General features: G+C 38.0%; 3 protein-coding genes across 3 annotated transcripts; all 3 read left to right on the top strand.

Annotated features, from left to right (window-relative positions):
* LOC124471838 (red-sensitive opsin-like) lies at positions 1-2,341 on the top strand. The gene is made up of 6 exons (XM_047026458.1): positions 1-158; positions 343-639; positions 844-1,012; positions 1,122-1,287; positions 1,406-1,645; positions 1,779-2,341. The coding sequence occupies exons 1-6, from the start codon at positions 56-58 to the stop codon at positions 1,875-1,877; spliced, it is 1,074 nt and encodes a 357-aa protein (XP_046882414.1). The 5' UTR covers positions 1-55; the 3' UTR covers positions 1,878-2,341.
* A 3,225-nt stretch (positions 2,342-5,566) lies between these two features.
* On the top strand, positions 5,567-7,957 carry LOC124471839 (red-sensitive opsin-like). The gene is made up of 6 exons (XM_047026459.1): positions 5,567-5,681; positions 5,865-6,161; positions 6,366-6,534; positions 6,644-6,809; positions 6,938-7,177; positions 7,304-7,957. Exons 1-6 carry the CDS (start codon positions 5,579-5,581, stop codon positions 7,400-7,402), a joined length of 1,074 nt encoding a protein of 357 aa, XP_046882415.1. The 5' UTR covers positions 5,567-5,578; the 3' UTR covers positions 7,403-7,957.
* A 2,995-nt stretch (positions 7,958-10,952) lies between these two features.
* Positions 10,953-13,441, top strand: LOC124470848 (red-sensitive opsin). The gene is made up of 7 exons (XM_047025008.1): positions 10,953-11,046; positions 11,138-11,252; positions 11,436-11,732; positions 11,942-12,110; positions 12,226-12,391; positions 12,520-12,759; positions 12,889-13,441. The coding sequence occupies exons 2-7, from the start codon at positions 11,150-11,152 to the stop codon at positions 12,985-12,987; spliced, it is 1,074 nt and encodes a 357-aa protein (XP_046880964.1). The 5' UTR covers positions 10,953-11,046; positions 11,138-11,149; the 3' UTR covers positions 12,988-13,441.
* Positions 13,442-14,191: the final 750 nt, after the last annotated feature.

Below are 14,191 nucleotides of genomic sequence, written 5' to 3'. Positions count from 1 at the left end.
CATAGGATCCCAGAGAGAACCACAGTTGTCAACCTTAAATTGTAACCAGCTCAAGATGACAGAGGAGTGGGGAAATGCAGTGTTTGCTGCAAGACGGCGCAATGAAGACACAACAAGAGAGTCTTCATTCACTTACACCAACAGCAACAATACTAAAGGTAAAGTGATAACTCGTATAGATCATGTTTGGTGTAAGTGTCCTTCAAATATTGAGGTACTGTGGTGTGATCATTAGATTTCAGGCTAGATTGCTTCACAAACAGCATATGGCTGTTTGTCTGTAATGAGTTCATTACATTATAAGGTTCAAACAACTTATAATATCATGTTGTTTTTTCACAGATCCCTTTGAGGGCCCTAACTACCACATTGCTCCCCGATGGGTGTACAATGTCTCAACACTGTGGATGATATTTGTGGTTATTGCATCAGTCTTCACCAATGGCCTGGTACTGGTGGCCACAGCAAAATTCAAGAAGCTCCAGCACCCTCTGAACTGGATCTTGGTCAACCTTGCTATTGCTGATATTGGAGAGACCCTTTTGGCCAGTACCATCAGTGTTTGCAATCAATTTTTCGGATATTTCATTCTGGGACACCCTATGTGTGTCTTTGAGGGCTTCACTGTCTCTACTTGTGGTAAGAAGATCCATGTAAACTAGCTTATATTTCCAAATAAAAGTAAGATTATGTCATGGCCACAGTTTTGAACACAGCATTGAAAAAGTTTGCATCATATACAGTATGCAGCAGTCCCCTCTAGCCATTGCATTAATCAGTTTGTTGCTTTAAAGAGGAATTAGAATGTCAGCTCTAATGGTCATTTAAATTTTTCCTTTGTAGGTATTGCTGCTCTTTGGTCCCTAACTGTGATTTCCTGGGAGAGATGGGTGGTTGTGTGCAAGCCTTTTGGAAATGTCAAGTTTGATGCTAAATGGGCCACTGGCGGTATTGTCTTCTCCTGGGTCTGGTCAGCAATATGGTGTGCTCCCCCCATCTTTGGCTGGAGCAGGTGAATATTCCCTTAGCGACTTGGGATTTCTTTCATTCTGATTTATTGCCAATACTGAATGTCTCTGTTTAACTAACACATCCCTTTCTCTTTTCTATCATTTTAAAAGGTTTTGGCCTCATGGCTTGAAGACTTCTTGTGGACCTGATGTGTTCAGTGGAAGTGAAGACCCTGGAGTACAGTCCTACATGGTTGTTCTGATGATTACCTGCTGCTTCCTCCCTCTGGCCATCATTATCCTTTGCTACATTGCAGTGTGGTTGGCCATCCGTGCTGTAAGTTATTACATCTTCTTTGTTTAGCTATAGTAAAATAAATGGTGCTTCATTGTGCTTCATAAGCACACTCTAAAGCCAGTTTCTGTAACCCTTTGATACCTCTCTTCTACCACAGGTGGCCCAGCAGCAGAAAGACTCTGAGTCTACACAGAAAGCTGAGAAGGAAGTGTCCAGGATGGTTGTTGTGATGATCCTTGCTTACATTGTGTGCTGGGGACCTTACACAGTCTTTGCCTGCTTTGCTGCGGCTAACCCAGGATATGCCTTCCATCCTCTGGCTGCTGCACTACCAGCCTACTTTGCCAAGAGCGCCACTATCTACAATCCAATTATCTATGTCTTCATGAACCGACAGGTTTGTTCATTTGTTTGCAAATAACATCTCATTTGATCCATTAAAATGGAGAAACACCTGTCTATCCAAATAATAGTAATACAGCACAATTCACATTCAATGTCTTACTCCTTCTCCCATCTTTTCTTCCCAGTTCCGTGTTTGCATCCTGCAGATGTTTGGAAAGAAGGTAGATGATGGCTCTGAAGTATCCACATCAAAAACAGAAGTCTCATCTGTGGCACCTGCATAATAAACCTTCAACAACACTTTCCTGCTTGGAACAAAATTAAGAACTTTCCACACAGATCATCCTGATGGAACTTGTCAAATGTACAGTAAGTAACTAGGGATGTATAGCTAGGGGGTAGATTACCAACTTGAACTAAATTTTTGTTATCAGTGAGGGTTCTCAGGTCAGTAAAAGGCTAAATCGTTCTGTACAATGCTGTGCAATGTCAATTTGGATTTTTCACAGAAAGCCATTGATTATAAAGAAATATCACATGCACTTTTTTTTTCTTTTGTCTTACCCTACCAAAGGCATTTTCATTAGGTACATTAATGCTGGATCATTTAATGCTTTTAAATAATGTTTGGATTGAAAGTAAGTTTACAACTGTCACAGACTGTCAGTCTTTGTAGACATAGCTCAGGCCATAGATTTTGGTTTGGTACTCCACCCATTTCTATCATGTTGAGATTTTCCAATCGCATGCTTTGTGTTAACATTCAGGATTTAGCCTTTTAAGGAATGATACACATGTTCTTGCTAACTAAATGCTACTTCAATTAAAGTAACCGAGATGCAATTAAGATCATGAGGCTCTGAGTTTTCTTTTATGCCATTATATTCAACTAAGCCTGCACAAGTTACAAAACGTTATCAGCAAATAATATTAGTGAAATATATTTAGATTACATACTAGAATGTATTAATTCTATATCCCTGTTAACTTTTTAGTAAAACATACAACAAAATAATAATAATGAAAAGATTCATCATTGTGTACAGACATTTTAAGACGTTTACAATCCCCTTCTTTAGTATTGAGTAAAGATGCTTTGGGCCTACAGGTTTGTATCTTACTTCTAATAGACTGAGGTTAAGATTTAGGGTTGGTGTGATCCATGTCTTTCTCCTGGGTCAACTAAATGGTTGTAAGCAACTGCATTGGGTTACCTGAAGGAAGATATATATATATTGTTGAAAAACATTACGACAGAAGTATGTTAATTGAAACCTGATTCCTAATTCCTCATTCTGATTTTGGATGAACCCTGCTTTGCCTAAAGTGAACCATCAAGCCAGGAGGATTAAGGTGCTTTCGACTTCACTCATGTCAAAACTAATCAGACTCTCACAGGTAAAGTGTGGTGAAACAGCAATAGTCCAAATAAGCTGCTTTCATTTAACTGAAAATCTTAAACCTTGTTTAATGTAGTCAACCTTCTCTAACCTAGAAATCATAGAACTGTAAGTATTCCCCTTCTTGAGGACAGGACTATACTGCAAAATAGTTTTGGTCATTGTCAACCTGGCCAACTTGTAAATATAGTATTAATTTTATACCCCCAGACATTAAAGTAATGACTTTATTTTACCTACCAAATCAGTAAATCTAAAATTACTCTTCTACAAATACTTACAAGGAATGCTATATTGTGGTACACTGAATGGTGCCCTGGCAGCATTCCCTACCAACATTTAATGACTGAAGTTTGTTCCTCATACTGTTTTTAGATTTGGATCTTTAATGCTGACATTGACTCAGTTGATGCTAATGGTAACCAACCCATGGCTTGATTTGGTACGACTATACAATGTGCCGAAGCACAGTGCTTCTAGACCTTGCTATGGGTTAGGGTTATGGCATTTAATCCTTGCTGTGGCCTTGTGTGAGACAGTAACCCTGTCAAACAAGATTACCAGCATTTAGGATCTTGCCCCAAAACCACTGTAACCAATTAAAAAAGCAGTTTAAAAAGTCAGGTCTTTGTATGTCAGGCTGCCCAATTTGAATAATCTGTTGGGTGTTCTATTCATATAAAGATGCCTGGTATAACATTCACATTGCTATCTAAATGCTCCCATTTCATCCATCTTAATGTTGATATTGTATTGCAATATCAAGATTAAGTCATTTCTTCCCTCTTCACAACTGTGTAACACTTTTTAAAAGGTTACCAATTGTTTAATTCCACATGGGGTAAAACGCCATCTCACACAGGCCATATTAAACCTTTAGATCATTGGCATTAGGATGCTATTATGGATTATGACACAACCACAAGGTCAATTGCCCCTTTCTTGGAATAATTAAATGATCAAAACTGAGTTGGACTTTGTACAAAAAAAAAAAAAATGATCATGTCAGAGATACACTTCATTTGGTCAGAGGTTTATATATTTACTTACAATGAATAAACAGCATATACTGTTAGTTTACATGTCTTACATGTTTTAATGGCTATCTCTTAGGTGTTTGTGTATCTGTTAGGTTATTATGTTGTTTACAAATATAGAAAATCTGAAAGTTTGAGTTCTGTGGTCATTTGTGGTTTCTGGCTATAATTTCCTGGGAGAGATGGGTCGATGTGAAATGTTGGGTTTGATGACAAATGGAACACTGGATGATTCCATTTTACTGGATCTGGAAGGCAGTCAGGGTGGCTTTCTCCATATAAAAGAGATTTAAAAAAAAAACATCACTGTAATTTTTTTTAACTATGAACTCATGGCTTGAAGACTTCTTACAGAACTAAAGTGTTTTCAGTGGAATTTATTCTTTCAAATAATAAGTCACTACAGAAGCTGACACAGAAGGGTTAAGGACAGTTGTAATGATGGTCATCATTAGAACATTCAGCTTTTTGGCAATGCCTCCCATCCTTTGGCTGCACTACCTACCCACATTTACATCTGCTGAGGAGATCACGAAGCCTGACCTAAGCTTGAGCTTTTCGTTAAAAAACTATTTATAAAAAAATAGGGAATATACATCTTAAGGGCTGGTACAAAAAGGACACATCCATAGTAAATCCTACAGAACCTATAAATTGTCTGCCAAGTTTTAAAGGTTTAATGGTGCCATGCAGGAGGCACACTTCCCAAGGAGGCAGAGACAGACCACCTCACTAATCTGCTTACTTGAACAAATTGCTACAAGTAACAAGTAAAAGTAAATAATCTCTATGTGTAAAGGTCAAGAATTGTCTCTCAAATATTTTTGGTACACAAGCATTCAACTAGTATACCCACTAGTAATGAAGTTCCAATGCTAATTTCTTTATCTTTTTTAAGCATAATTTGAAAAATCAATTTCATGTGAAGCAGAGAAAAATCGCACTAAATGCATTTCAAATCCAAGCATGATTAACCTTAAATTGATGTCATGGCTTCAGTTTGACCAAGTTAGTGTCATCCGTGTGTGTACTTGAGTGTATGAGAGAGATAAAGAGAGAGTGGCCATTTTTACTTGAAGTTAAACTAGAATTAAATATAGATTAAGTGTAAACCATCCATCTTTATAGTGTAGTGAAAGCAGCACAGTTCCTGCTTTCTTAGAGACTTCCCCACCGGTAGGGTTAATTGGCATGGCGAAGTAGACACCTGTTGGCATCCCAGGGCACCAAACGTGCTAGGACTGGCACTGCTCCCTACTATGGCGTCAATGCCAATATATAGGCTAATCTTGATGACGTCGTTCCTGGTATAAAATATCGCAACTTCAGGCATCCCACATTGTTGGTTGCTCACAGAACAGCAGAGTGAGAAGGGGAATATATAGCATAAGCCAACCACATAACACATCCGCAAGAGAAAGGCAACCACAAGGTAAAGGCAAAGAAAACAACCTGTAACAATCTTTAAGGCAAATCATTTGTATCAATTCAATGATTGACCAAAGTTGTTTCAATTTTTACTTGATTTCTTTTTAGACTACGTCAGCAATGGCAGAGGAGTGGGGAAATGCAGTGTTTGCTGCAAGACGGCGCAATGAAGACACAACAAGAGAATCTTCATTCACTTACACCAACAGCAACAATACTAAAGGTAAATTGAGAACTCATATAGATCATCTTTGGTGTAAGTGTCCTTCAAATATTGAGGTACTGTGGTGTGATCATTAGATTTCAGGCTAGATTGCTTCACAAACAGCATATGGATGTTTGTCTGTATGAGTTCATTACATTATAAGGTTCAAACAACTTATAATATCATGTTGTTTTTTTACAGATCCCTTTGAGGGCCCTAACTACCACATTGCTCCCCGATGGGTGTACAATGTCTCAACGCTGTGGATGATATTTGTGGTTATTGCATCAGTCTTCACCAATGGCCTGGTACTGGTGGCCACAGCTAAATTCAAGAAGCTCCAGCACCCTCTGAACTGGATCTTGGTCAACCTTGCTATTGCTGATATTGGAGAGACCCTTTTGGCCAGCACCATCAGTGTTTGCAATCAATATTTTGGATATTTCATTCTTGGACACCCTATGTGTGTCTTTGAGGGTTTCACTGTCTCTACTTGTGGTAAGAAGATCCATGTAAACTAGCTTATATTTCCAAATAAAAGTAAGATTTAGTCTTGGCCACAGTTTTGAACACAGCATTGAAAAAGTTTGCATCATATACAGTATGCAGCAGTCCCCTCTAGCCATTGCATTAATCAGTTTGTAGCTTTAAAGAGGAATTAGAATGTCAGCTCTAATGGTCATTTAACATTTTCCTTTGAAGGTATTGCTGCTCTTTGGTCCCTAACTGTGATTTCCTGGGAGAGATGGGTGGTTGTGTGCAAGCCTTTTGGAAATGTTAAGTTTGATGCTAAATGGGCCACTGGCGGTATTGTCTTCTCCTGGGTCTGGTCAGCAATATGGTGTGCTCCCCCCATCTTTGGCTGGAGCAGGTGAATATTCCCTTAGCGACTTGGGATTTCTTTAATTCTGATTTATTGCCAATACTGAATGTCTCTGTTTAACTAACACATCCCTTTCTCTTTTCTATCATTTTAAAAGGTTTTGGCCTCATGGCTTGAAGACTTCTTGTGGACCTGATGTGTTCAGTGGAAGTGAAGACCCTGGAGTACAGTCCTACATGGTTGTTCTGATGATTACCTGCTGCTTCCTCCCTCTGGCCATCATTATCCTTTGCTACATTGCAGTGTGGTTGGCCATCCGTGCTGTAAGTTATTTCATCTTCTTTGTATAGCTTAAGCATTTTGCATAAAAAGAAATGGTGCTTCATTGTGCTTCATAAGCACACTCTAAAGCCAGTTTCTGTAACCCTTTGATACCTCTCTTCTACCACAGGTGGCCCAGCAGCAGAAAGACTCTGAGTCTACACAGAAAGCTGAGAAGGAAGTGTCCAGGATGGTTGTTGTGATGATCGTTGCTTACATTGTGTGCTGGGGACCTTACACAGTCTTTGCCTGCTTTGCTGCGGCTAACCCAGGATATGCCTTCCATCCTCTGGCTGCTGCACTACCAGCCTACTTTGCCAAGAGCGCCACTATCTACAATCCAGTTATCTATGTCTTCATGAACCGACAGGTTTGTTCATTTGTTGCAAATAACATCACATTTGATCCATTAAAATGGAGAAATCTATCTAAATAATAGTAATACAGCACAATTCACATTCAATGTCTTACTCCTTCTCCCATCTTTTCTTCCCAGTTCCGTGTTTGCATCCTGCAGATGTTTGGAAAGAAGGAGGATGATGGCTCTGAAGTATCCACATCAAAAACAGAAGTCTCATCTGTGGCACCTGCATAATAAACCTTCAACAACACTTTCCTGCTTGGAACAAAATTAAGAACTTTCCACACAGATCATCCTGATGGAACTTGTCAAATGTACAGTAAGTAACTAGGGATGTATAGCTAGGGGGTAGATTACCAACCTAAACTACATTTTTGTTATCAGTGAGGGTTCTCAGGTCAGTAAAAGGCTAAATCGTTCTGTACAATGCTGTGCAATGTCAATTTGAATTTTTTACAGAATGCCATTGATTATAAAGAAATATCGCATGCAATTTATTTATTTTCCGCAATTGACTTACCATACTAAAGGCATTGTCATTAGGTACATTAATGCTGGATCATTTAATGCTTTTAAATACTGTTTGGATTGAAAGTAAGTTTCAAGTAAGTAACAACTGTCACAGACTGAGGCCATAGATTTTGGTTTGGTACTCCCATTTCTATCATGTTGAGATTTTCCAATCACATGCTTTGTGTTAACATTCAGGATTTAGCCTTTTAAGGAATGATACACCTGTTCTTGCTACCTATAGGTGGGACATTCAAATAAAGTAACTGAGATGCAATTAAGATCATGAGATTCTGTGTTTTCCTTTAAGTCCTTATATTCAACCAAGCCTGCACAAGTTACAAAACGTCATCAGCAGATAATATGAGTGAAACATATTTAGATTACATACTTGAATGTATCAATTGTATGTTCCTGTTAACTTAACAATTTAACTACAGTAATCAAAATGATTCTCAGAAAGATATCTATGTACTAATAAACTATGTACTAATATGTCGATATTAGCAATGCATTGCAAACAACTAGAATGTCAGTCTTCAGAGAAACTGCTAAACTACCAGAAAACAACATTAGGATACAGTTGGAGTAAAAAATACAACAAAATAACAAAAATAATAATAATAAAAAGATCCATCATTGTGTACTGACATTTTAAAATCATTTACAATCCCCTTCAATGGTATTGAGTAAAGATGTTTTGGGCCTACAGTTTGTAGCTTACTTTTAATAGACTGAGGTTAAGATTTAGGGTTGGTGTGATCCATGTCTTTCTCCTGGGTCAACTAAATGGTTGTAAGCAAGCGCTTTGGGTTACCTAAAGGAAGCAAAAAATATATATATATATTGTTGAAAAACATTACAACAGAAGTATGTTAATTTAAACCTGATTCCTCATTCTGATTTTGGATGAATCCTGCTTTGCCTAAAGTGAACCATCAAGCCAGGAGGATTAAGGTGATTCAGACTTCACTAATCAGACTCTCACAGGTAAAGTGTGGTGAAAGCGCAATAGTTCAAATAAGCTGCTTTCAATTAACTGAACATCTTAAACCTTGTTTACTTGTAGTCAACCTTCTCTTACCTAGATATCATAGAACTGTAAGTATTCCCCTTCTTGAGGACAGGACTATACTGCAAAATAGTTTTGGTCATTGAAACCTGGCCAACTATAGTATTCATTGTATACCCCCAGACATTAAAGTAATGACTTTATTTTACCTACCAAATCAATCAATCTAAAATTACTATTCTACAAATACTTACAAGGAATGCTATATTTGTGGTACACTGAACGGTGCCCTGGCAGCATTCCCTACCAACATTTAATGACTGAAGTTTGTTCCTCATACTGTTCTTAGATTTGGATCTTTAAGGCTGATATTGACTCTGTTGCTGCTAATGGTAACCAACCCATGGCTTGATTTGGTACGACTATACAATGTGCCGAAGCACAGTGCTTCTAGACCTTGCTATGGGTTAGGGTTATGGCATTTAATCCTTGCTGTGGCCTTGTGTGAGACAGTAACCCTGTCAAACAAGATTACCAGCACTTGGGATCTTGCCCCAAAACCACTTTAACCAATTAAAAAAGCAGTTTAAAAGTCAGGTTTTTGTATGTCAGGCTGCCCAATTTGAATAATCTGTTGGGTGTTCTATTCATATAAAGATGCCTGGCATAACATTCACATTGCTATCTAAATGCTCCCATTTCATCCATCTTAATGTTGATGTTGTATTGCAATATCAAGATTAAGAAATGTTTTCCCTCTTCACAACTGTGTAACACTTTTTAAAAGGTTATCAATTAAACTGTTTAATTCCACATGGGTTAAAACGCCACGTCATACAGGCCATAATAAACCTTAAGAACATTGGCATTACGAGGCTGTTATGGATTATGACACACCACAAAGCCAATTGCCCTTTTCTTGTGATGATTAAATAATCAAAACTGAGATGGACTTTGTATTAAAAATTAATGAAAAATAATCATATTAGAGATACACTTCATGTGGTCAGAGGTTTCGATATTTACTAACAATGCATAAACAGCATATACTGTTAGTTTACATATCGTACATGTTTGTAATGGCTATCTCTTAGGTGTTTGTGTATCTGTCAGGTCATTATGTTTTTTACAAATACAGAAAATCTGAAAGTTTGAGTTCTGTGGTAATTTGTGGTTTCTGGCTATAATTTCCTAGGAGAGTTGGGTGTATGTGAAATGTTGGGTTTGATGACAAATGGAACACTGGATGATTCCATTTTACTGGATCTGGAAGGCAGTCAGGGTGGCTTTCTCCATATAAAAGAGATTTAAAAAAAAAACATCACTGTAATTTTTTTAAACTATGAACTCATGGCTTGAAGACTTCTTACAGACCTAATGTGTTCAGTGGAATTCATTCTTTCAAATAATAATTCACACAGAAGCTGACACAGAAGGGTTAATGATAGTTGTAATGACGATCATCATTAGAACATTTATCTTTTTGGCAATGCCTTCCATCCTTTGGCTGCACTACCTACATGTACATCTACTGAGGAGATAGCTAAGCTTGACCTAAGCTTGAGCCTGTTGTTAAAAAAAATTTTTATTTAAAAATAGGGAATATACATCTTAAGGTCTGGTACAAAAAGTAATACATTAATAAATAAATTCTACAGAACCTATAAATTGTCTGCCAAATTTTTTACGTTTAATGGTGCCATTCAGGAGGCACACTTCCCAAGGAGGCAGAGACAGACCACCTCACTAATCTGCTTACTTGAACAAATTGCTACAAGTAACAAGTAAAAGTAAATGAGCTCCATGTGTGAAGGTCAAGAATTGTTACTTAAATGTTTTTGGTACACAAGCATTCAACTAGTATACCCACTAGAAATGAAGTTCCAATGCAAATTTCTATTTTTTAAGCATAATTAGTATCATCAATTTCATCTGAAGCAGACAAATGTCACTAACAGCATTTCAAATCCAGGCAGGATTAACCTTAAACTGATGTCATGGCTTCAGTTTGACCAAGTTAATGTCTCCTGTGTGTGTATGTGAGTGTATGAGAGAGAGTAAGAGGGAGTGACCATTTGTACTTAAAGTTAAACTTGAAGTAAATAGAGATTTAGTGTAAGCCATCCATCTTCATAGTGTAGTGAAAGCAGCACAGTTCCTGCTTTCTTAGAGACCTCCCCTCTATGGCCTTAATACCAATATATAGGCTAATCTTGATGACGTTGTTCATGGTATAAAATATCACAACTTCAGGCATCCCACAGTGTTGGTTGCTCACAGAACAGCAGGGCGAGAAGGGGAATCTATAGCATAAGCCAACCACATACGACATCCGCAAGGGAAAGGCAACCACAAGGTAAAGGCAAAGAAAATCTTTAAGGCAAATAATTTGTATCAATTCAATGATTGACCAAAGTTGTTTCAATGTTTACCCGATTTCTTTTTAGATTACATCAGCAATGGCAGAGGAGTGGGGAAATGCAGTGTTTGCTGCAAGACGGCGCAATGAAGACACAACAAGAGAGTCTTCATTCACTTACACCAACAGCAACAATACTAAAGGTAAAGTGAGAACTCGTATAGATCATGTTTGGTGTAAGCGTCCTTCAAATATTGTGGTACTGTGGTGTGATCATTAGATTTCAGGTTAGATTGCTTCACAAACAGCATTTGGATGTTTGTCTGTATGAGTTCAAAACATTATAAGGTTCAAACAACTTATAATATCATGTTGTTTTTTTACAGATCCCTTTGAGGGCCCTAACTACCACATTGCTCCCCGATGGGTGTACAATCTCTCAACGATGTGGATGATATTTGTGGTTATTGCATCAGTCTTCACCAATGGCCTGGTACTGGTGGCCACAGCAAAATTCAAGAAGCTCCAGCACCCTCTGAACTGGATCTTGGTCAACCTTGCTATTGCTGATATTGGAGAGACCCTTTTGGCCAGTACCATCAGTGTTTGCAATCAATTTTTCGGATATTTCATTCTGGGACACCCTATGTGTGTCTTTGAGGGCTTCACTGTCTCTACTTGTGGTAAGAAGATCCATGTAAACTAGCTTATATTTCCAAATAAAAGTAAGATTATGTCATGGCCACAGTTTTGAACACAGCATTGAAAAAGTTTGCATCATATACAGTATGCAGCAGTCCCCTCTAGACATTGCATTGATCAGTTTGTTGCTTTGCTTTGCAGAGGAATTAGAATGTCAGTTTTAATGGTCATTTACATTTTTCCTTTGTAGGTATTGCTGCTCTTTGGTCCCTAACTGTGATTTCCTGGGAGAGATGGGTGGTTGTGTGCAAGCCTTTTGGAAATGTCAAGTTTGATGCTAAATGGGCCATTGGCGGTATTGTCTTCTCCTGGGTCTGGTCAGCAATATGGTGTGCTCCCCCCATCTTTGGCTGGAGCAGGTGAATATTCCCTTAGCGACTTAGCGATTAGATTTCTTTCATTCTGATTTATTGCCAATACTGAATGTCTCTGTTTAACTAACCTATCCCTTTCTCTTTTCTATCATTTTAAAAGGTTTTGGCCTCATGGCTTGAAGACTTCTTGTGGACCTGATGTGTTCAGTGGAAGTGAAGACCCTGGAGTACAGTCCTACATGATTGTTCTGATGATTACCTGCTGCTTCCTCCCTCTGGCCATCATTATCCTTTGCTACATTGCAGTGTGGTTGGCCATCCGTGCTGTAAGTTATTACATCTTCTTTGTATAGCTAAAGTATTTTGCATAAAAAGAAATGGTGCTTCATTGTGCTTCATAAGCACACTCCAAAGCCAGTTTCTGTAACCCTTTGATACCTCTCTTCTACCACAGGTGGCCCAGCAGCAGAAAGACTCTGAGTCTACACAGAAAGCTGAGAAGGAAGTGTCCAGGATGGTTGTTGTGATGATCGTTGCTTACATTGTGTGCTGGGGACCTTACACATTTTTTGCCTGCTTTGCTGCGGCTAACCCAGGATATGCCTTCCATCCTCTGGCTGCTGCACTACCAGCCTACTTTGCCAAGAGCGCCACTATCTACAATCCAATTATCTATGTCTTCATGAACCGACAGGTTTGTTCATTTGTTTGCAAATAACATCACATTTGATCCATTAAAATTGAAAACTGTCTATCCAAATAATAGTAATACAGCACAATTCACATTCAATGTCTTACTTTTTCTCCCATCTTTTCTTCCCAGTTCCGTGTTTGCATCCTGCAGATGTTTGGAAAGAAGGTGGATGATGGCTCTGAGGTATCCACATCCAAGACTGAGGTGTCCTCTGTTGCACCTGCATAAACTCTGTCCTTTCATCACACTGGTCTGGAAACCCCCATGCAATAGTGGGATCTCATAAAGACAAGACAGAACATGAAACTTATGTATATATTTTGGCACCATGGAATTACTTTTATTACAGTTACTATAACAGGCTAAAATCAACCTCTGAATTAAATGATTTTTGATCAGGGGACAATTTCAGCTTACATACACATTTGTAGATACTTTAATAGCTCTTGGAAAAACAAAAAAGCTATGCAGCACATGGCATGTGCTCAAATAGATTTTTACAGTCTATGCACAAATGGTGATATTTTTTCTTAAACAGTGTGTTTAGGGAAAAATACGTTAATGGCAAGTTCAAAACTATTGTTTATGTGTACAATTACTGTCATAAGATTTTTATTTTAGAAAGATGTGCAAATTGAAAATTAAAAAAAAATGCTGGTATAATTTTTATGTTGTATTATTTATGTTATTTGTTTTCTGATGAAAATAAAGTAGCCTACTGGCAACCTCGCAAATTAAAATGTGATCTGTTGTAGGTACTCTCAACATTGATCATTTTTCATAATAGAGAGAATTAGAGTTTCCAGAATCTAGTTTTAACAACCAACCATATTACCAACCAACGATATTATATGGATTTCTTCAGTCAATGTCAGTGCAGTATAGCTTCAGAGAGGAATAGATGCATCATGTGACATAACTGAGTAAGAGCCCATGTGGTGTAGCCTATGTGCAATTAGAGCGGTTTCTTAAAGAGGCTGTAGGCAATGTTGTTAAGAAGGACTTTTTATAATATTTGCTGAAATAAAATTCACATCTTGATAGCAACCAATACATCTAGGTTTGACGGTAATATGAAATCAATCTGACATCTGTTGGCCTCGCAGGACTGTAATAAATATGACAAATCATTAAGACCGTTCCGAAACTAATGATTGGACGCGCTACCTGTCTGTCTACCTACCAACCTGCGCACTCTCTGCCCCTGCACTCAATGCATGTTACTGTAGTTTTCCACCAGGCTAGGTAGAGGTATTCTAAACAACCGAGCTACAGTCTCAAGAATGCTGGAGAAAGAACAGGCAATAAATCCAGTTCCAGATTTTACAGTTAAAACTCAATCATAGAATGGCCCAAATCTAACGTGCCAGCTTGAAAGTAGTGAGAACTAATGTTAACCATGTTTATGTTCATTATGATAGTGTTGTTTGTG

Source organism: Hypomesus transpacificus, chromosome 9 (assembly GCF_021917145.1).
Source record: "Hypomesus transpacificus isolate Combined female chromosome 9, fHypTra1, whole genome shotgun sequence".
Taxonomy (NCBI): domain Eukaryota; kingdom Metazoa; phylum Chordata; class Actinopteri; order Osmeriformes; family Osmeridae; genus Hypomesus; species Hypomesus transpacificus.
The sequence above is the reverse complement of the archived record's forward strand: the minus strand, read 5'-3'. Positions and strand labels throughout refer to the sequence as shown.